The 24401-nt window shown below is 43.7% G+C and overlaps 1 protein-coding gene across 7 annotated transcripts in view; it reads right to left on the bottom strand.

Moving 5' to 3' along the window:
- rptor (regulatory associated protein of MTOR, complex 1) overlaps positions 1–20499 on the bottom strand; it is a 132729-nt gene extending 112230 nt beyond the window's left edge. For 6 of the 7 annotated variants that reach the window (XM_028405798.1, XM_028406044.1, XM_028405960.1 and 3 more), the window contains exons 1-4: positions 20029–20499; positions 17803–17977; positions 4720–4822; positions 1967–2049 (exon numbers count right to left, since the gene is read on the bottom strand). In XM_028405798.1, the coding sequence (XP_028261599.1) occupies positions 1967–2049; positions 4720–4822; positions 17803–17970 (354 nt within the window). In that variant the 5' untranslated portion in view covers positions 17971–17977; positions 20029–20499. The remainder of the gene's footprint in view (positions 1–1966; positions 2050–4719; positions 4823–17802; positions 17978–20028) is intronic. The other variant, XM_028406292.1, reaches the window with a different exon arrangement.
- Positions 20500–24401: the final 3902 nt, after the last annotated feature.

Here is a 24401-nt window from a genome sequence, read left to right as displayed (position 1 = left end):
AATGTGGGTGAATGAAACACTGAAAAAGGTAACAGCTCTACAAATTACATCATCCAACAGGATCAGACCCCAGACAACAACAACAGCACCTCAACATTTGACCTTTCTGAGGAGAGGATTTATGACGGAGCAGCTTCAGTTTTAGCGAGGTTAAATGAGAGCATCTTTCTGGCATTTCTAGACTGCAAATTCCTGTTTCTAACGGCAACAAACGCACCGATACCGTAGCAATAAACCTTCATCAGCATTTGTTAGAACTACTGCCAGTAAATATTAGATTTCACTAAGTGAACCACAGAAACAAAATGACTCAGGACAAAAACAAGCATTCTACTCTGGAGACTACATTTGTAGAAATATTAAAAAAAACAGAATGAATTACATGGCGTGAATCTCAAATGATTTGCTTTAGGTCAGCTCACACCATTACAATGACATGCTGCTATAATGACAGTAGAAGCCTGAGTGTTGTCTAAACAACGTGGACAGTCCATCACAAAGATCAGATGTCCTGCTGCCGGAGCAGTTTGTGTCTCCTGCTCTCTCAGCTTTCAGTCCTTTCTTGTCCCACTTAATTAACAACCTACAAATGTTCCGCTGCATGTTCACATCTTTCTCTCAGAATGAGCCCCATCGGCTGCTGCAGCACCGAGGCTGCACCGCTCAGAGGAGGACCACAGACCAAGGTGCCTCTGTGAGGAAAACAATGGCGTCCGGTCACGTTCTGTATATACAAACCTGTAACGACTGAACCTACAAGAACACATGATGCCTCTGTTTTAAATAAAAATACATGAATCACTGTCAAAAGCATGTGGGTGTTAAGTGTTGGCACGGCACGGACAATACGTACAATAGAGCTGACACGGGGTGATACCCAAAATAAATCCATTCATATGCATATGCGATAAATGCCAACCACACTAACTTAGGAGCCGCGGTTACCGTGACAACGGGAGGAACTCCTGCCCCAAATGTTTTGTCTGAAAGTTCACACAATGCAAGCTTTATGTAAGCATTACCAGGATCAATACCACAGAGCTGAAAGCGTGGCGGAGGAGTTCATCGCTCTGATGATCAAGTGGTTTACTGTGAAACAGTTGCTCACTGAAAGCCAGGTGACTAATATCAGTTAGGATGAAAGAACTGGCAGAGTCTTCAAAGAGAAGACTCCTCAGAGAGAAAATCTATAACACAACCTTTAAAGCATCTAATCGGATACAAGTGGTTTAAACCTCTCGACTCCAAAAAAAAAAAAAAAAAAAACGCACCGCATCCTTCTTTAAAAGATCTGCTAAAAGACGCCGTTCATCAGGGCCAGAATCTCTGAGTACTGATGCTACTTAAATGCATCATGTGTGAAATACTGTTTCACTGTTTAAGTAAATCAGGATACTTCATCAAAACCACTTCATTCAAGGTGTGTTAGAATTTAACCTTTTAGGCAAATTAACCTTCACACAGAGTTTTTTGGCTGATCTGGAGACTTTTAAGGTGCAGAGAGGAGAGAAAAGCTGGTTTGTAGACGCTGTAAAGATGCAAAAGCTTAGCTTAATCTATTTATTCCATGCGAACAGTACCTGTGCTGAGCTCCTATTTATTTTTTAGCTCCTGGTAACACCTGTGTGGAAAACTGATTCCAGTTTATTTACATTTTTTGTCAAATCAATGATGAACGAAATTCCAACATTTCTTCTTCCTTTATTTACAGTCTTTCGCTGTAATATGGCAAAAAGCCATGTTTGACTTGATCTTTGACTTTGAGGCCATGACTGAGCTGTTTCCACAGAGGTGCAGGACTTTATATTGACTGGACGTGTGACACCGAGAAGCTGCTCGATGCAAAAATCCATCAGTAAATAACTAACCTTGTGATTACGTCTATGTATGTTAGCGTGTGTGATCACTATATTATTTAAAGACATTGAAGCAAATGAAGGAGGCTCCTCTACATGAACCCACTCACCCTGGGCTGCCAGTTTTCATACTGCTTCTGCAGGTTGGCTCCGATGGTCTCCAGGGCTTTCTGTGGACTCGTCGACAGCGGATCTGCCAAGAAAACGCAGAGTATAAACCCACTGTGATCAAACACACATACACACAAACACACAGTCAAAAACACATGCAAAGTCAATCTGGAGCTGCCAAACCGGCCAAATAATCACAGCCTTGAAGAGAAGTCTGTTGTCTCAGCATCGAAAGAAACGTTTCTGATTAAATCAGAGGCGAAGTTTGGAAAACCAGCGGCCCCTCAGGTTGAAATATTGATGAGAGTAAATCGATACCGCGTGAAGAATAGCAGAATATGGATCGAGGACGGATCAAATTGTGCTCAGCAGGCAGAGACAAATGTATTGGCGAGTTTGTGGGAGATACTGATATGCTTTATGCAGAGAATTAAATCATCGCTGCTCTGACGAACGGAGGCCTGCTTACACTGCCATGTCGCCGCAAAAACAAAACTAAACGATGCTTCTGATGAGGCAGCGTTTGAGTTTGGCTTCAATCGGTTGATTTTTGAGGAGGGAAATGTGACTTGTGAGCTTCCTAGAAACTTCAAAATACAAACTAATGATTTCTTTCAGAGTTACAAACACCAGACCTGAGCCCTTCTGAGTGAGTGAGTGAGTTTTTAGGACACCCCCATCTCCACCTTCAATGCTTCATATTCCTCAAAGCACCGAGCGGCAGGTCTCCACAGTGTCTTCAGAAGCCACTCAGAAAGTTTCAGAAACGTTCTGTTCCCTCTTTGCTCTCAGTTCCTGACTCCTAACACTTAAACAGTCTCAGGGGAGGAAAAAAAAAATGATTTTGAGGTTCCCACTCGATGGAGACGGTTCTTTTTGTTTTCTGTTGTGTGGTTCTTGTGGGGGCAGACCGCTTTATCCCGGTGTGAACTGAGGCCTTGTGAACTGCGCTCTCATGGGAAAGACGGGCTGAAAATATCCCTAAAAGTTTGGCTGTCAAGTAAAAGTTACTGCTGCACATCAAAGTATACAACCGTTTGAACCCGACGCACATTTACCTAAAACAGGAAGCTGTCTGTGACTTACCAGAGTAAAAGTCGTTTCTTAGGTAATACTTTGATCTAAATCAGGGGTCTCAAACTCAACTTACCTGGGGGGCCACTAGGGGTGGAGGCTGGGCCGCATTAAAAAAAAAAATGTTTCAAATATTCCAAAAAAGTACAACTGGTCCAATCATCTCTATCTTTATTAATAACAGGTCAGAATAGGGATGGAAAATATTGATTAATTCAATAATCGTTAGTTGAATGACCTTATCGATCGAATTGATAAGAGATGATTTTCCTGGGCCTGAATTTCCCTCAGTTTCACTAAGACTAAACATTGTTTACTAAATAAACTGCATGTCATATTCCTTAATGAGTGATTTGCTGTACCATTGGGGATACAGTACAGACAATGACATTTATGTAGGCTAAAATAACAAAATCTATTGTGAAGAGAAATTAAATAAAACATGTCCAGCTGCTTTAACATGAAAAGAAGTTGTTCACTGGCTCCTCACACAGACACATGTCCAGGAGTCAGGCGTGTGCGCAGCTTGTTTACAGTGAGGGCAGCTACTGAGAACATGTGTTCCATTCAACTAGCATCCTGATTAAAAAGAAAGAAAGAAACTCCAAGTACTTCATGTGAGCTGAGTATTCACAGCGAGCACAAATGGAAATGCTGATTAACACGTGGCAGTCTCCTAGTTTGATCCATTCTGGGACTATATTCTGACGGAGCACTGCTACATGAGCACAGAGATCACGCCGCACCTGAAAACAAACACCGTCAACATACCAGCATGCCGCAGGCTGCTACTTTGAGACCACTGATCTAAATGCTAACATGTTGATATTATATTCACATTAAAACACATTTTAGTTTTAGTGTGGACAAAGGAAGTAAATTTGCACCAGATTTTTTTTCAGATTGAGAAATTCACTCAGGACTGAGTAACACCTATTTGTAGCTAGCGTACTAATGTACCGCATGGCAGGGATTAGAGTGCATAATAATGTTGATTTAACACATTTTGTATAGCGTAAGTCGTTCACAGTATATACTATAGTTGGACAGGTCTGAACAGACATGGATGACACAGAAACATGGCTGGTTGGTGGCAGCACACCACTGCAAGGCTGGTTTCCTTGTTCTTATTTATGTCTGCTATATTTCAGGCAAACAACAGGCCTCTGATGCAGATTGTTTACTATATCACTCCTCCCATATCAATGCCCCGTCTCAGCTGTTTACTCTTGAATAAAAGACAAACGCCCAAACAACACTTGGATGTCCAGAAAACCTGTAGGAGCTGTTTCATTTTCAAATGTAAGACTACTTTTAATCATTTATTTGTTGTTGTAGTCATTATAGAATGAGATATGTCTAATTCCTATTGGTTCCAGGATCAGGGAAATTGCTTAAGGCTGCCCAGCAAGGAGCGCCACACACCAGTGAGTGCACTGGAGGCTATGCGGGTAAAGTGCCTTGCCCAAGGACACACAACAATGACTAGGGAGGAGTTGGGATCAAACCACCAACCTTGCGGTTATTGGACAACCCTGCTCTACCACTGAGCCACTGATTAGCAGCCTTTAAGCCTTTTTGGAGTAATTCTACGTATTTTTAGCAGATGCATTAAAAAAAAAAGGGAATTTGTCATATGTAAGCAGACTCACTGTGACTGCCTCTCTCATTCACTCACCTATCCAGCACTCCAGTCTGGCGCAGGGGGAGGTCTTGACCACATCAGGAGGGTCCACTCCTACGTTGAGGCAGAGCACCAGCGCTACGCTCACAGTCTTCATCTGGAGGAGAGACACAGAGAGGTCAATGTTAACCTCCCTCATCTATTCTCAGCAGACACAATAAAACCCCAAATCAAATAAGATAAACTGGTCGGAGCACACAGGCTGGGATACAGGCAGTGTTTCCCCAGTAAACCACACACTGCAAGCTGCCAGCCACACAGGCTCCAGTGGGGCGGTGAAGGTTAAGTGTCTCACCCAGGGGAAACTCAACAGAAGTTACTGAGAATGGAGCCATTCACTTTCACCCAAAGCTGACCCAGGGAGGGTGGCACTCCTTTGAGGAATATAACCCATGACCTTTTTATGATTACTTTTAGACCCTTGGAATGAGACTTTTTCCAGGTGTTTCAGTATCTCTACAGAGGTTTGTTGCTTTTCTGGACTTTGTAAATAAACAGGCAATGACACAGTGAAAACCCTCATGTGCTGTTGTTTTAGCAGAGGTGGGACTAACTTTTGAACATGTTTGAAGTCTAACATTCAGGTTTGGGCCTTAATTTAACATGGACCTTGCTTGGAAATAAATAAAACAGAAATAGATGCATCTTTTTTACTGTTTATGTTTAATTTAATATGCTTTAAAAAGACATCTGTGTTAGAGATAGAAGGTCACTCTCATTAAAGTTTGTGACGATCAGTAATCGGCCATTCTGCTTCCACAGATCGGTCCCAAAAACCCTGATCAGGGCGCACCTCTAATCATCTATCAGGAAAACCCACTGGCACTACATTCTGATAATAATGGGTCCATCTTGCTTGGCACCATCCAGACCTAAACATGTGTCTTCGACCCTTAAGCTGGATAAACTACCCTGCAGCTTAGACAAAGTAAAACAAACTGAGATTTTTGATTTCCAATGATGATTTCCCCACATACATGTTGCCATCTAAAACAAACATATGGCACATCAGGTTAAGACTTTTTAAGAAATGAACACCAAAAAAAATCTAGCAGGAAGACAGAAAGTGAAATCAAAACGTGTGAGAAGCACCGACACAGAAAAACAAAGAGGCAGGAAGTGAGCGGAAAGAAAAACAGTCCATCGAAATAGAACAACCATTGATCCGTGGACTGTGTGACAAGTCCCGACACACACACACACTCACAGACTCGCACACACAGGCTTAATCAGGCAGCACAGGCTTCCTGCGGCGCAAATTAGCAGCAGTAAGCCATCACTCCTTCCTCCCTGTCAGCACCTCAGAAACACTTTGTGTAGCACAGCAGATGTCTTATGACTCCATCCTGCAGCTCTGATCAGCCTGAATGAGGCCACAGAGGACTGACCTCAATGAACGGAGATCAAAGTTCCTAAATTCTTCTGCCAAAAATGATCCCACATCACTAAGACGTCCATGTGATACATTCAGTGTATTCTGCAGCTGCACATTAGAAAGACCTCTTTGCATTCATCATTCATTATCTTATAAAAAGCTTCAACAAAGTTTTTTCCACCGTCACAAATCTCAGTGTAATCTTGTTAGATTCTCAGAATACACCGTGAAAATGATAAAGGCAAAAACCGCAGCTTCTTTGTGAACTCACTGAAGAGTCTTAGCAGTCAGTCAGACAGGGTTATTATTACAGACGGAGGCGTAAAAAAAAAGAAATAATTTAATCCATTGTTCTAGACATGAGAAGAATGAGTCAAAAATCACAGCTGATTTCTAGAGTCATAAATCAGCCAAATCTGAACACACTAAATAAATGCAGTTTAAAAATCCTTCAGTGCAACTCCAACGTCTTGTGCGAAATGAACACAAATAAGCAGCTATACTGTGCATGGAAACAGGCAGCTCAGCTTCAAAGTAAGAGCCGTGCACAAATCAGGCAGCATGGCCTCAAAGTAAAAGTCGTTTCCTTCATTTGATTGTGAATAAATAGCTGAGAAACTGGCTTTTTATCCATCTAAGGCAGAATTCTTTCATGCAGTGGACAGCTGCTGTCAAGCAGACACTGTTTCTTGATGATGAAGGAGAACATCGTCCTGGATCCTGCAGCGTGTTCCTGCCATTAACGTAAAGTGTTTTCTTGAGATGAAGCCTGGACTAATATGAACTTAAACATATAGTAGAAGTACGACTTTGCTCAGAGCCAATGAGTGTTTTCGCACCGCTTCATGCTTTGCGAAACACAACAGAGCCGAGCAGAGTAATGAACATATTCTGTGGACAAAGTGTGTCAACACAATGATGCAGAGTTAGAGTGCAGTGCCTCTGTGGGTTTTGTGTTCGGTTCTTAAAAGGTTCTGGATGCAGGTAGAAGAACATCTCTGTCACTGGTACTGGCCAAACGTTCAGCAGGACAAAGTCAAGTGTTTCATCCCTGTGCTACTTTGTGAATCAAAGCTGGATATTGTTTACTTTAAGGCACGCTGTACTTGAACTTCACCCTGTGTGTTCCCATGCTCCAATTACTTGTAGGTTACTACCTGCAGGGTTCCCCCACGGGGTTCAGGGTTCTCGGTGGGTACAGCTGTCCTGTAACTAGGTCAAATCAAGGTGCGTGGATTGTTCTTAAAGCCTTCACACTACACCTATAAGCACTTTCCATTTATTTAATTTGCGATACAGCTAATAAGAATGTACTAAAGGTAATAATTCTACTTTGACGTCAGTGTGACTGCTTCATTCATGCTTGGATGCTATAAGCAGCTGATGTAGCTCATGTAGGTCATACAATACAGCCAAGTGACCTTTACAGGTAGACACAGTCTGCGTGTGTCATGTACACCTATAGAAATGAAGTGCTGTGTGTTCTGTGACATCCTGAGCAGGGTGAGAAGATGCTGTTGTTGTGAAAATAATTAAGGCGCGCTGTGCTTTCCCACCACCGGAGTGAAAGGTCAGTGTGCCAGTGGGACTCAGCGGGACAAGACTCCACATGTACGTGCACCCTCAGCACACACAGGCAGCTACGCTGCATCGCTGCATTCATTTTCACCTCATCTCCTCACCCCTCGCCCTTTTCCTGCTTGCAAGGTGTGTGTCATGAACTCATTCTCCTGATCGGGAAGTGATACAAGTCTTCTGCTCTGATAGACAGCTGTATTCATGGAATGTTTAATTCAGTGTGAAAAACTGTGAGACTGTGTCATGTGATAGCTCCGGTATTAACTCCATGTTCGAGTTCCTGAGTGAAACTGCTCCTTTTCAAAGTTTTTAAGCATCTGTTCATCTAACTTCTGACTCAAGGTTTCCTACTAACCTTCTGTTCTAAGAGCTCACAACTGCTTTTGACACTGTTGACCAAAGTGCACATCCATCACTTGCAGCCATTAAGGAATTAATGTCCTCTTCGGCATCTTCCTCAGCAACATGTCCCTCAGGGCTCCATACACAGCCCGTTCTTTCTTAGTAGACAAATAGAACATTGTTCCACAGTTACACAGATGACACTTGACTTTACCTGCCTTTGAAACAGGACCATACTACCTCATTAAAATCACTGTCAGACATGACCCTGAACTGGCAATACCTTAAAACTGAAGTCGTGGTATTTTGACTGTGTGGTAAATACAAAGATCTTCACTGGGTCCAGAACTGAATGCAATAATATAGAACGCTATGATAAACCAGGGATGTTTCTGAAGAGGGCTGTGTCAACATATCTCCAGTGTGAGGCTGCATGTAAAGGCTGGCCCTTACGCTGCCTGTTATAAAATCTAACCTTCAAACACGTTTTTTTATTTTATAAATAAAAGATTCTTTAAAAACTGCTCTGATAATGGCACCTTTGCTCATTTTGCCGTCTGTAACTACTTTGAAATCTAATGATATTTCTCAGGAGTTGTTTCATGAACAGTAGAAAGAGGCTTAAACTGTGCAGCAGCCTCCCCAATCACCAGATCTAAAAGTCAGCGTGCTTTCAAGAGAGGCTCTGTAAAGATTTTCACTTCCTTCATCCTTCAAAGAAACTGAGCTTTTCTACTGGGACTGATCCCATGTCCCCAGACACAGAGCTCAAGATCCAAATGACTGCAAAGTCAATGAGGACTGCAGCTGATTTGTAAGCAAATGGTAGCCCCTTAACATATTAACCGCTAAACAGTTCATATATTGCCATTTGTTTCCAATTATCTGGTCTAAAAGTACAAATTTCTCCACCTCGCTTGTTAAATAAAAGGTACAGGATCCTGTATCGACAGAAAGAAGGCATTACTATGAGTAATTTTATTTTGTGCACGCCGGCCTCCCCTTAAATAAACACACAGTTCATCTGCACCAACTTGGGGATTCATCTGCTAAGATGAAGATCTGAGTGTATCTGTTCTGTCAGCTCTGCACCCACACCTCGGGGAAAGACATTCATATCTAAAAAAAAACGAACCGCAAAGACGCACACTCAGCCGAGAAGAACCACATCAGGTTTGCCCTTTAAAAACACAACAGCTGAAATGGCAGCACACTTTGAAAACATATTAATCCGAAGTCCGCAGAGACAGAAATTGTTGCAGCAGGTAAAATGTCAACCAAAACCAGGAGACAAGTCTAAGGTCAATTCATATATAATGTTAACAGGGAAGACTAACACACTGTATTACATAACACAAACACACAGTGAGGACACACACACACACAGCATCTGTGTGCTGACTGCTGTTAATCATGATTACAAGGACAGTGAGATAATTAGGATTCTATTACAAAACTGAGCTGATGAAATTATTTGTTTCCATTCAGCATCTGCTCATTTATAAAACATTTACATGAGAACAATACACATTCATCAGGGAGGGTGGTTTTTTTTTGTTCCCATTGATTGTGGCATTTGAGTGTGACGGTACACAGATGTGTTACTATTGTTGATTTATCTTCTTGTTTACTCCACACACAAACAGACAAACACACACACACACAGGTTTGGAAAGCACCGGGTAAGCATTAGATGTAACGCTGGTAAATCTTAATGGCTTATGGCAGTGAGTTAGCTCCTGGGGGGGGGGGGGGGGGGGGGGTCACCTCACACCTTGTTGATGTACATTATACCATTAAGCTGAAATGGACAGCAATGAAAGCAGAGAGGTATGAGGACGCCTTGATCCCTGTTAATACTGGATATTTGCACATATCTAACCCTCTAAATATATATTTCCTTCATGCTTTTTGTCACAGTAGGCTCATTTTTCACTCCAATATAAACGGCTAAAAGTAAAGAGTACTCATATCTCTATATATTGTGCACTAACACCTTTAGGGACATAAATTATACACACAGAACAAAAGACAACAAAAAAACAGTAAATAAACTGGACACATTTTTCTACACATGTGGGAGGTGAGAAATAAAATGGGATCTCCTTGTGCTATAAATATTTATCTATCTGCACTTTTACAACCTTCACAAACATCTTATTATGTACTCTGCACATGAGCTGCAGAAAGCCTGCGAATCAGCCAATCGCTCGCCGAGTATTTGCCATGTTTGTCCAGCATTTATATTTATATACACTCCATGTGGTACAAAATGTGAGGGCTGAGCAGCATGCTAATTCCAAGACAAATCTCCACAATACAACACAGAGAGGTCTGTCAAAACTCTGACCTGGACTTCACTGACCCACAGGAAGACACCAGAATAAAACATTTTGTTGGTTCTGCATATTCTACAGATAAGAATCTCAGAGGGGAAAAAAAAGAGGCAAGAATATATCAAAACCAACAATGCACTTGAACAAACAAACATGAGAAACTTTCAGCTTCCAACCTCTTAAAAGAGAATATTTGCAGATTCATAGGTTTAGCAGTGGAATCTGGTGTGGTTGGAGGTGTGTTCAATTTGAAAACACCGCCTCAGGCATTAAGAACTTTTGAACTTGGAAAAAATGCTTTGTAACTTTTTAGGCTAATTATATGTTAGTATGTTCCAGTGTTAATTTTGTTGACGAATCATTTTTGTCGTAGTTTTCGTTAACGACCTTTGTTAGCTGATAAAAGTGAGACGATAACTAAATCAAAACTAACGCACGGTGCCAAAAACGAAGACGAAATGTATTGACGCTTTCGTCAACGAATTAAAACGAGACGAGATTTTTGATGGAGACGAGATCCAATCAGAGCAAATTTTGTTTGTGGAAGGGAGGGACGAATCAGGAGACGGCGGCAGAGAGCCAATTGGAAGTGATCTCTCTGCATAAGGACGTTACCCCGCGATGCTGGAAGAAGGCGTCCTCATGCATGGTAACACAACACAGGAGGAGAACAGACACACGGACACGTTTGATGTCAAGACAAACAAGACGGTTCAAACCGTGCGGAGCGACTATCAGCGGTAAAAACACAACAAACCTGAAGCGACGTTTGCAGACGAGTCGTCTTAACTTCCGCTCAAAGATACACGTGACAAAATCTATAAATGAAGACACCACTGCTGATGGTTTTACAGCATGCGACCTGTTTCTAAGTTGTCACTGAAGTGTTTTGCTGTAGTTATGGAGGATTCATGAAGAAGGTCATGACTGAACAGTGTATTCAGGGAGAGCAGCTCACTGTTCACTGTTCTTTTGTGTAAAGATCATAGCAATTAAATAAAGAGGTGTTTGATTCAAATAACACAAGTTAAAGCTGTTCCTGTTTTATTGCACTTTAAACCTTAATTATTTCATGAAAAAATATATATCATAGAATTTTAGAAAACTAGACTAAATGTTGATGACTAAAACGTGACTAAAATCAAATGACATTTTAGTCACAAGACTAAAATAAAAACTAAATCCAAAATTGCTGCCAAAATTAACACTGGTATGTTATATATAATATGAAGCAACGTAATGAAATCAATGCAAGTGGGATTCCCTTCTGTGAACTAAGAATCAAACGGGCAGCTGTGGTCTCTTCATTCGCGAAAACAAATGTAGATGTTAACACTGGTATACTGGACCTCATGGAGTTCCAACCATTTTGAGGATCTTGGTTCGGCATGAGGAGAAAGGAGGGAGAAAAAAAGAACGTCTTCCTCTTTAACTGAGACAAAAGAAGAAGTGATGGGACTGCATATATCATGAGAGCGCACATCTTCCCGTTTCAGGCCTTTGCATATAATTGGATGCCGTCCTCCTCTCATTAATAACTGCACGGGACTCCAGGGGATTTTCCTGCCTTTTCCCTGAGTGCCCTTTTAAGACTCCCATACAGCCCTCAGCACCATCCACCACGTACGATCAATGGCTCCTGATTAATCCATTTGTTAGGCCCGCCATAAATGAAGGTTATTAAAACAGTGGAGAGCATCGATCTCCTGAGGGTGTGCCGCAGCTAGCTGGGAGCAACAGGTCCGATACTGGACACTTTGGACGACAAAGGCCAAAGGTTTTGCATTTAGTTTTTAATATTTAATGTAGTTCTTCTAGAAAAAATCTGTCAAAGGGAAAACGCAGCACTTCTTATTTGAATGCAAAGTGAGACACAACATGGAGCTGCACCCAAACAAACCCCAACACAGTGCATGCTGGGTGAAACTGTAATGGCCAGTTTACACTGTGCGACTTTACGCTGTCCCAGACGAAAGACAAGCATCGTAGGAGAATCGCGGAGATATTAGATCCACGTAGCATAGTGTGTCATGCTATGGTATGTTAAGATTGATAAAAATCACACAGTGTAGAGAGGCCATAAGACACAAGTTCAACCAGGACCTGTTTGATTCTGCACATCTGAGCGATGCTGGAAAACATGGCTACCACATGACCAAACACCAAAGTAAACGGTCTGTATTTCTTTAGCACCTTCTTCTCCTGGTTCCTGTGTCCATGAAAGAGCCAACGAACACCTCACCTAGAACACTGTACAACACTGGATAAAGTCAGAGCACTCCTCCCACTAGACTGAAAGTGGCACAGTTCACTTTTTGCCAAAGTCTCAGCATCCATCTCATGCACAAGAAGTGACTGGTACTCTTCATCAGTCTTCATTCCCAAGGAAAACCATCAGCATTATCACAGCATCATAATTACAACGACACAAAGAGGAGGAAGTCGGAGATAATGTGAAGTGAGGCCGAGTCGTGTTGATGCAGCTAATGGCTTTAAAAAAAAATGTGTTTTTCTTTTAAGAAGTTTATATAAAAACAACTCATGTCGACTCATGTCGTCGATTACTCGTTAACCAGATGGCCTCACATTAAACTGTTTGTTAAAAAAGGTTCTTCGGTGAAGCTGCTGCTATAATTTACGACAGATATAAAATCACTGCTGCGTCATTACTGTCAGTACCTCACAAATACATTCAGTTTTCACGCCTCAGTGGCCAGAGGTCTACATGCTGCCTAATGGACTGCGAACATCGATTGAACTCAACTAATGATGCAGAAGATAAACTGGAACAGACCACCTGTCTCGTTTCCACATTATTACAATGGGCTTAGATATTGATGGCTTATTGATTTCATTATTCCAAAGTCGAAAAAAAAAAACAAAGGCGGGGTTGAGAGATATGAGGGAACCTTAAATGAGCGTGAGCAATGGCTGCTCAGAGGGGTCACAGGTTACAGGTCGTATGATAATCACCCGCCACAGTGGCTCGAACATCAAGTACGCCGGCGCCCAGTAGCCTGTTAGCCTGGTAATAAATTATTAGATGGCTTTTATTCCATATTCATATATAATGAAGATCCCAGCTTTGCTGGAAGTCAGGTGCGCAACCTGGATGGTGCAGAAGGTTCTGATCATAATCAGGACATCAATACTGCAGCTCCATCTCAGCCCGCTTTACTCTCACCAAGCATCACTGAGCTCATCAACACATCCACCTGCACTGCGTCCATCTGTTTTCATGCAGGTGCAGGGCGTCATGTGACGGCTGTTATTGTTATAATCTGTCCCCAGAACAAAGAATAAAGTTCTCTGATTTGATTTGAAGATAGGCTTTTATACTTCATATCTAAAGATGGGTTCTCTGCATGTTCTGTGTTTCGACCTGACATTTGCCTCCCGTGATGATGTCTTAGTGTGTTCATTAAACATACATCTCTTTTTATTTTAGGTGCTTCTAATGAGCGAGCTGTCAGATCTGACTGGATCTTTAAATTAAAGAGAGTCAGTGACCCTACAGTACACGCTAGCATGTTGTCTGCTGCAGGGGCTCATTACAGCTACTAAAAAGAGGGTCTTGAGAAAATGAGAAAATACTACTTAGTAAGTTGAAGCTTCTATTTTATTTCCGTTTAAAACTTCTTTGACTGAGTATGTGACTGTGCCTTTCACGTCCTACAAGCTAAACAGATTCCATGCACACAGAGTCCTAAAAATAAGCATCAACAAGGCCGTTTCTGAGTGACAGGCCACCGGGCTCATCACAGAGAGACAGGGTTTATGAGCAGGCTGCACTCTTAGACTGTGAGTGGACGGAAATAAAGTTTGCGTCATGTTTGCATCAAAGTTTTCTGACGTCAAACAGCCTACAGCTGCACTGGGGATTGTGAAGCATGACAGGTAGGGAGAAGGACGAGCGCCTCCAAATACATGCACTGAAAGGATCACTTCTTTGCCCACAGAACATACACTCAGAGCTGTGCAATGATCAAAACTTCTCTGTAAAATGACCTTGATAAGTTTGGATAGAACAGCCTAACCAGACACATGTAAGGTTCACAACAGTTTATGCACCTCGCCATTTTGTGTGTGTGTGTGTGTGTGTGTGTGAGGCAGGACCACAGAAGTGGAAGGCAGCAGCACTCTAACTGCGCCACTGAGTTATCGGAGGTAGTCACACTGACAAATCAGAGGCTTCATGAAAGCGCGAGTCGCACAGAAGGAGGCAGCAAGATGGAGTCCTCACCATGACAACACAATGTGTGTGTGAAAAAGCTCCAACAGCAGTGTGTGACATCGAAGTGGACACTTGTTTGTAACGTCATAATGGTCATGTTAATTCTTACATCTTTAAAGGCTGTCTGCTTTGACTGATGCTGCCGAGATGGCAATGGCCAGAGTCACAAGAGGTTTATCCATCTTTATTTTAGGCTGCACTCATTAGATATGGAAGCATGAAAGTCCCACAGCTCTTTCCTGTGAGCCGTCAGGCTAAAACAAAGTGTACCACCAGCCAATAACATTTATCAGAAAAAGTTGAGGTTCAGATTTGACTAGGTTTTATATTTACTGTGCAGGAGATAGATAAAAGAGGTCCCAGACTGACAGAGGTGGTTTGAATTCTTCCCGTTAATTGATTGGAGCCAATCAAACTCATGTAAAATCTCTGCAGACCTAATCCCGCTCATTAACTCCAGCTGACTGCTTCAATTCCTCAACGCAGCTCTGAGCACTCAATAAAGGAAATGAGATACTTCCAGCAGCTTCTGTTCCACCCCCAATTAACTCCGCAAAATAAAACCACGATAAACAACTGCACGACATTTTATTAGCTGAAGAGAGCCACTCGTCATGTGAAGTAAGTCCTGACCTTGGACTCTACCAACACTGATAGTGCTCACACACACTCACACACTCCATCTGAAAGCTGTTATCTCAGTTCCACCTGGCAGGTGCAGACCCAAACACACACACACACACACACAGCTCCACTGGTACACACACACAAACACAGCTCAATAGTTGTCAATGAGGAATAAACACAGCATTTTGACCAATGAGTCCAGTAACTGTGCAGCCTCCATCTGACTTCACCCTGAGACTTGTGTGTGCTGTAAATGTGTTGGGCCTCTGATTTCCCACAGTGCAGGACATCATTTAAGGCCCACCCATAAGCCTCACGCTGCACGCTGCTCTCACTAGGCTTATCTTTTCTCAGACTGACTCGCTAGATATCTGCAGATACTGTCTGTCAGCTGAACATGCAGAGCGATCATGAACATGAAGTGCTGGAGAACTAGCTGGAGAACTGGAAGTTGGAACACCACAACTGCAGAGCTGATTTGTATATCTGCTAAAATGTGCAGATGTGGTCACAGGTCAAAAGTCATAATCACAATATGTGGGGAATGTGCTTTTTCTACAAATGTGGTGTGAACATTAACAAGTAGGATGTGAACTGAGAACATTTAATGGTCTAAGTTCATCATTTAAGCAGTGTCAATGTGTTCTACATCGTATGCTAGAAAGAAGAAAAGCCCAGGTAGGAGTCAACAGGCAGTCCATTCCTCCAAACACACCATCTCTGCATCTCTACACAACTTGTGTGGACACCCTCACCCTCAGCTGGGCCTAAGGTCACATTCAGAGCCACAAACAGCTCTCTGAGCCCAGAGATGTGAAAGGACACATTCCTCTCATGAGTTTACAAATGAGGGTCTGCGGCCTGGAAACGCCGTGAGCGGTGAAAAATGTTACACGGTCGATTTAGCCTGAATTTCTTGATAGGAAGGTCTATTCCAGCCGGCGCATATTACCTCTTTTAAATCAATCGCAGCCTCACGTTTTAATGACGCCTTCATCTCCCTGCAGCCTGACACTTCAGCGGTGTAATTCAGCTCGTGCCCTAACAGCAGCAGAGTGTTAAATTTTCATTTGGGTGAATTTCTACAAGAGGAGTGAGAGTTTGTGAGGGTTATGTATGACTAAGTGACATTTGCCATTATTATAACGGTAGCGCTGTGTAGCCGTGAGGCAGTGAAGTAATCAGGTTGGTGGACCTGTGGTGGATCAAACGGCAGCTTTATGAGAGCTGGAACACACTGTGGCCATTCATGAGGGAAAGCTTTGAGGTTCCCCCCTCTGAGCGTAGCGTGGTTAGCCTCCAGCAGAACTAAATGAATCGGCACTGTATTAAAGAGCAGGGCAGCCAGTGATTTGCTGCTGTGGTCCGGCTGTTCGAGGACTGATGTCCTCCCAAAGCTCAGTGTGGAACATCCTTACGTTTGATTTGTCTTTTTAATCAGATGGCGTTTTCGGAACTAGCACTGCGGAAGGGCATTTTCAGATCGGTGCCATTAATGCATGTATGCAATGCATGGAACAGCAGCCGGTTTCCCACAGAGACTAAAATGCAACTTATAAAAAGCCTCATTTTAACTAGGGATGTCCCAATCCGATCACGTGATCGGAAATCGGGCCCGATTACGTGATTTCAGACTCGATCGGAATCGGACATTACCTCCCGATCAGGACTCGAATATATATTTATTAGGGCTGTCAAAGTTAGTGCCTTCTGTGCAGGGTGGCTCTGTGTCTTGTAGTGTAGGGGTATGACAGCCGCTTTTGGCGCGAGAGGTCCATGGTTCGAGGCAATGAGTGCCTTTATAGAGAGTCCTGAAAGTATCGGATCGGGACTCGGTATCGGCAGATACTCAAAATCAAATGACTCAGACTCGGACTCCAGGGCAAAAAAACCTGATCGGGACATCCCTAATTTTAACACTGACAAACAAAGCCGCCCTGTTAGTGCCTCAGTGTGCCATTACACCACCGCATGTCGTCATTGTGCAATCAAAGTGCACCTCGCCATGCCAGCTCACCCTTTTTTTTTTTTGACCGAGTGGTCAATTCAGCACTTACTGCCTCCCCCTCAGATACGACAAAACCACCTACCAGTGCACCTTTGTACCTGCCACACAGAAAAGCAAGGCGCAGCACAGGTACAGCAGCCACACGGTCCAACATTCATGTTCACACATAATATCTAAAGAGTAAACTGGAACTCATACAGGACTATTTTCAGTTGAATGACACACACAGGCCTAATTAAACAACAAGGCGAAATATGTGAAATGCAATGCCTGTGATAACACAGCTCCCCGATGTGCTCAGAGCAATATTTGTGCAACAGAGGAGCTCTGAGGCACAGAGGGAAAGATGTGGGGCTACACAGACTGCAGCTTTAGTGGGAAAACACTAAATAATTTGAGACTATTTTATTTCAGTTTTAATCTACCGTCTCCTGGTTTGCTGAACGTGAACCTGATCTCCTTTAAGATATCAAATGCACTTATTGCACAAGTCTGCACATAAACAGAGAGAAGAGCCCCGGTGCCCCCGGGAACCATCCTGAGTTACTACAGACATACAGACGAGCAGAGACATTACCCTGTCCTTCATCCTCCAGCTCTGCGCCAAGGCCTTGGAGCCCTCAATCTTCTCTGAGTGCCTCTTCTTCATGAAGGCCAAGGGAAGTTTCCAGTCATTCATGTCAGCCTCCTCTTCCTCGGCGAGGCCCACGGCCGGCGAATGAAGCAAGTCGGAGTCCATTTTCATCAGGGCCCTTCGGGGCGAGAGAGAGAGAGAGAGAGAGCTCATGTTAGTAACACAGATTTGATGAGTGTCTGTGGGCTCCTGTTGTGCAGCCACAGCGGGAAACTAACCCACACTAAAAAAAAAAAAAACTCATTTTAGAACGGTGTCTGCTTCCCTGTTCTTACAACAACAATAAAAACGTCCATCAGGGTTCCCCCTGAAGATCAGAATGAATCATCAACAGACTCAAATGACTCCCTTACTACTGTATAAATCTGGCAGAACTTTACTTGTGATGACTTTAAAAACACGGAGATGCACCTCAGAGCGTGCATGTGCTGAAAACAAAACATCTGGCAAATGGAAGAACAGACTTAAATAGACTGTGCAGCCTCCCTACTGTACGAAAACTAAAATAGAAAGGAGGATCATAAATAATAAATCCAAAAGGTGAAAGCAGAATATCAGAGTAGCGCATCACACATTTCTGGTAAAAACCCAAACGTGGCTGCTCAACCTTTCCTTATATTTAAAAAAACAAAAACTTTTCTTGTCCTCAGAGAGAATAAAAAGCTTTGTGAAGCGTTGTTACCATGTTGTTAGTTGTTGTTGTGCATGTTTTATCGGGTGTAACGCCATGGGTAGATGCAGCTTTAGCATAATGGGCAACAGACATTAGCTTAGCTTCCTTTATTGCATTTTCGCGAAGGGAAAATGCAAAGGATGCATCTGCAGCAACCACTGTTCACGTGGAGCAGGAGGTTCTTTGAACACACTTTTGTTGTCTCACTGTACCAACCAATCCAACGCTGCGTTTGACCGTCCCTCGTACACAAGACCCAGTGTCCAGGCTGGTCGGTGCGTACACCCAGTCTGTGAGAGGGGAAGTCAAAGAAAGAGGCAGCAGCATCAGCTTCGTTTGCCCCTTCCGCACTATGCCTATTTACATAGTGGTCTCTCTACAGATGTTAGCATTACAGCTACCAGGAGGGCTCTGTTGTGTCAGTGCTGCATGCTAATGAAGCACTCGCTACCTATGAGACTCTCCCTGGCTGCTCAGTGCTCACAGGACCTCCCTTAATATCACTTTTAAGCTTAGCAGTCACTGTCAAAGCTGTCACTGCTGCTTAGCTAATACTAGCTCCTGTCAGACGAACCCCATGACATCACTGAGCTATAATAAGGAAGCACGATACATGTTGGGAAACATGGAGGAAACTGTGATTTAATCCTGCTCGTGAGTTAAAAGGGACAATCCTCCTTTTCATGATGCTAACTACAGTGAAGAACAGTTGAAAGTTAGACCTCGGGATTGTTTCCGAGTTTCTCTTTAGAAGTAACACCACAAAAGCTGTGTGCTAGTTCAGGAGCTGCATCCTTCAAAAGACACATTTGCAGATCAAGGTGCACCACAAGGCAGCCACGTTTCAAAGCCTCGATCAAACGCTGGATTCCTCGCAGCCCAACACATCCCAGGATGCACTGTGCACGGTTCTTTTTACAACAGACTCTACAAATAAGAAGCTACAAGCTCTCTGTAGACCACATCCTCTAAGTGATGGAGGCCTTACACTGAGGCATGGCTAAGGAATGAGTGTGCAACCACACAAGTCCACCTGGGAGCCACAGAAGTTGTGAAGGTAGACACAACACAGGGCATGTGATGTCTGCTGACAACACAGTGACGCCTCAGCGTAGCAAACATCTGGCTTCCTCCTGAGTGTAGCAGGCTAGCTGCCTCCTGTCTCCTTACTGTAGCATCCCTCTAAAGGGGGGCGCACACCTGGGTCACGTCATCCTCCAGGTGGACACAGCTCGACGGCAGATTGCGGAGTTGTGTGGTTAATAACACAAAAGCTGGCAGCACAGTTAGCAACAAGAACCGTGCGGCTAGCTAAGTGCTAGCTAACCCTAGCGCGGCTAATTTGACAGCTCCGCAAGTTGGCTGCCGGTATTTGAAGGCTTTTCCAGGCTAACTGCGAAACAACGTGAGCACGGAGAGAAGTGAGACGGCGCAGATGTGCAGAAATGGCGCTAGTGGTGGTGGTGGTGGCAGCGGCGAAGCGTGCAGATGCAGACCTTGGTGCGGTGGGATTATCAACCCGGGCTGGGGAAGCTCTCCGTCTCCGGACGATGACAGAAACGGTCGCACAGACAATCCTGGTCAGAAAGTTGTAGGGCAGCGTCCAAAGCCGGTAGAGTATGTCAAAGCCGTCAAACCCGAGGTGGACCGGCGCGTGTTTGCAGGGGAATCTGCGGCTCCTCTCCCCACGGCTCTTCGCTATGGGAAGGGGCTGGAGACGAGGCCCATCTTCACACGGACAGTCTGCCACAGCCACACGAAGCACCGGCCGCGCTTATCGATGACTGGGGCTGCGCGGGGCTTCTTGTACAAACCAGCGACCCTAGTAGCTGATTTGGTGCGACGGTGTCCGCGGAAATCACACACAATCCCGAGAATTTCTCCGGAGAGGCACTTCTTCAGCACTTCTGCAAGGGCGCAGCCATCTTGGGTTGGACCCAGAATGCACTGTTGGAGCAGCGGAGCCGCCGTGAGACGTCACCGCGGCTGTTCCTGTCACTCACCAAAATATAAACACACACACACATTACTAACGCAACTGTACAACTACACAGATGACTGAACTCGTGATCAGCAACGCGTTCTTTTATTGATTTGTTTATTTATTTTCCATTTGTGGTTAAAGTTGTGGAAATAAAAAAACAACAGAAAATGTTTCATGTTAATTTATTATTTCCTTTAAATACTCAAGTGTTCATGTAGCTCTTAGTAATCGGCTAGTTTACATATAATTGAATTTAACATCTGAATTTCTCATGTAGCCCAGAATGTGTTTAAATGTGTGAACCTATGTTTGTGTCTTTGACCCACAGAACTGTGTGAAAGCCCACTTGCCACTATTGTATTACCTTATTTATGAATTAATTTTTATACAGAATGCATTAAATATTAAGTGAGTACAGTAAAAGGTATTTAAAAGAAAAATAAACTGTACATTTATGAGCATGTTTATGAAGTTAAATATATTTATTTACTCATAGTTACAGGCTCAAAAAGACGGCATAAAAAATAAATTAAATTACAAACTAAACAAGTTTGATTGCTGCAGCTGAAGCATTGCTTTGAATTGCTGGAGAATCAAAGCAACTCAGAGCTGTGTACACCTCTGTGTGTCAGCCTGTCACCATGGTAACAGCAGAGGAGACCTCAAAAACCACTCCAAATTTGAGAGCCTGGTGTGCAGAAACGATTGGGAATTCGAAAATTCTGAATACAAGTTTGATAGAGCAGCATCTAATGAGCGTTTCAAGACTAAACTGGAGTCTGTAGCTTGAAATTTGTAGGAGGAGATACATTTGGCAGATGACCCTCGTTTGAAGGGCTCTCTCATAGACTCCCATGTTGAAAATGACACCGAAATCGCTTAATATTTGAAAAACTTGAAGTTGACCCGGAATATCCTCTGTGAGATGAACATTTTGACAGTTGAATGGCTGAAATCGGCCAATGTATGCTGAAGATACGCTGCGCCAACAATTGTACGGAAGAATAAGAAGAAGAAAGAGGGTGAAGAACAACAGTTTGATTGCCTAGCAACGGCAATCACGCTGATGGTTACAGGCTCAAAAAGACGGCATAAAAATTAAATTAAATACAAACTAAACAAGCCACAAAGGCTCCAACAGCAGTCAGAGACTCAGATTATAATCTCTGCAGGGTCAATACTCCACATTGTTGTCTTGTGCTCAGCTGATTTGTAGATGCATCATGTCTGCTCAGCATCACACGTCATGTCTGCTGCTACAAACTCATCATTTTGTAAAACGCTCACTCCAGGCTCAGTCCTCCCTCCTCTAGTCCCTCACCTGTTTGTCTCTGTTTTATTGTTCTTTCACACTTTCTATCATTCTGTTTCTATTTTTCTTATCCACAATATTTCACAGTTTTTTTTTAACCATGTATTAACCTGCATATAACATGAATTCTGTGACCGTTACCATCTGGTGATGACTGTTTACCAGAGTCAAGGACATGTGCTGGAGCTGGTCTTGGCTAAAAGCAGGCGAGCGCTATCATTAGTGCTAACAGTAAGCGCCACGAGAAATGAATCACTCACTGCTGAAGTGACAAAGCATGCAAGTTACTGTCAGACTTCCACAACAACCAACCAAGTGAAGCCATTACTGTGGCTAGAATCAGACGGCGCCATGCATGTTGGGAAGTGTGTAAATAAAAGGGGGGGCTATTCAAACCCCACTACACTGACAGGGTTAATTTGTCTATGTGGTAAACAGCGTCACCGCTCCTGTACAGAGACCTGGTCGCTGGTTTTATGTGGCTCGCTGTGTGCTCGGTGGCTTTTCTCAGCACCTGTCTTTACATCTGATTTGTCCCCAACATCCTTTCCTGTCAGGCTTCACACTCATTTCTCAACCAGCAGGAGCTAAAGGTTTGTTTTTGAAAGAAGAACGATGGAGGAAGAAAAGAATAGAGGCTGTCCCATCTGTCCCTGAGTCAAAATGAGCAGTCTGCATGCACTCACTCAGGCGGCCGCTCGTGACATTACTGAGAGCAGCTTAATTGAGGGAGTATACAGTCAACATGTTTACCAGTTTGTTCTTGGACAACAAAGAGATTTGCTCTGAGGCCTTGATGACTTTAATCAAGTACAACACCGCCTGTCTTGGTCGGACAGCTTTCTTTCTTTGTGCTGTCAGTTCATCGGAAAACATGAAAATGCTCCGGCAGATGGATGAAGCATTAAAATGCCCCTCTCAGTGCATCCACCGGTGCAGCAATCATTGCTGCAGCTGCACTAAAGCCACCGGAGCGAGCCAGTGTGTAAGAAACTCATAGGTGCTGAATCTGGCTGGATTTGTTCCTCTTGCCTCGTGGCCTCAGTGTCCACTGCAGGGGGGGGGGGGGGGGGGGGAACCAATCCAATCTCCAAGGTGTGATAGAGGTTGGGACCCTGGTACAGCGGACGGCTAACAGAGGGGAGAGGAAAGAGGAGATTAGTCGACTTTTTTCTCCTCCTCCGCCCTTCCGTCGTGCAGGGAGCGGGCTGACATGATCGACTGGCGTGGATCCTGGAAGCTGGAGCCCCGAATAAGACGGGTGGAAAAAAAAAAGGCTAAAAAGCCTGTTTCCACAAAGTGATTGCTACAAGGCGAGAGCGAAAAGAGACGGATGAATGTTCGGATTGGATGAGTTCACAAGGAGGAAACTTTGCTATCATGTGATCTACCGGTGAAGAAACCCGGGACAGAGGAGCTGTGATGGAGCATCAATCACTGGCTCTCGTGTGATCATGCTCTTACTCAGCAACAAGATGTTCACTCGACATAGTCATCAATCAATTTCAACACAAATTAAACAGAAAAAAAATCACATAAATATAAAGAGGAAGTTTAAAGATTGCGCATCCTGCTGCTACTTTCAAGCCGAGGTTTGAACACATCAATGAAAGCTGCGTTGCAGTGATTAATGCTTTGTACATCATCAGTGTTTTACCCTCTGAGCAGCTCCAAAGAGAGTCTCAGACATAATTCACACTCAACTTGACTCAGAATATGAATTGTAAATCCTTCAAGTCCCCAACTGAAATTTGAAAGACAAGCCCACACTGATGGCTGCAGCGAGGCCTTTAAATGATGTTTACACAGAGAGCACACTTGTTTTTCTGTTGTGAGGAGCTGCAGGCAGATTCTGGGTGCTGCTGAAACTGAGGACTAAACATCCTTCAATGTTGTTGTCTCAGATGGATCCACAATGCATCATTGTTTCCATCATTTTCATTAAGGAAAATATCAATCAACGTGTCCTACAGCACAGCTGGGGTCATAAGATGTTGCACCAGAATCCAGAACACTAAAAGGAAAGCTGAGGAAAATCCCAAATCCTAAATAAGTTAGGATAAAATGAGTCAGCAGCTTTGGTCTGGCAGCTATGATGATGATGATGATGATGAAGGCGACGATCCTCTGGAATCCTGGCAGCCAAGGCAATGACCCTACGGAGGCTGAGCTGAAGGCTGACGACAAAGGTACTGAAAAGCAGACCACAAAGGATGGCCACGCCCATCTGGAGGCCAAGGTGGAGGCCAGGGTGGAGGCTAGGCTGGAGTCCTGGCTGGGGACTGATTACAAAGGCAGCGACTTTCCAGAAGACTGGCAACTACCCTTCTAAGGCCTGGTTGGTGGCAAATGTGATAAGGCTTTGCAGGCCTGGCAGGACTTTCTGAAGGCCAGGCTGGATGCCAATGAAGGCAATGACCTTATAGGACCAGCAGGTGACCGGCAACAAAGGCAACAACTCTTTGAGGGGAAACCTGGCTGAAGGCCAGAATGGAGGCCAGCATGACCTTCTGAAGGCCAGGCTGCAAAGCAGCTCTGACCCTCCAGAGGTCTCACAGAAAGTTATCAACAAA

Source organism: Parambassis ranga, chromosome 1, assembly GCF_900634625.1.
Source record: "Parambassis ranga chromosome 1, fParRan2.1, whole genome shotgun sequence".
NCBI lineage: Eukaryota > Metazoa > Chordata > Actinopteri > Ambassidae > Parambassis > Parambassis ranga.
The sequence above is the reverse complement of the archived record's forward strand: the minus strand, read 5'-3'. Positions and strand labels throughout refer to the sequence as shown.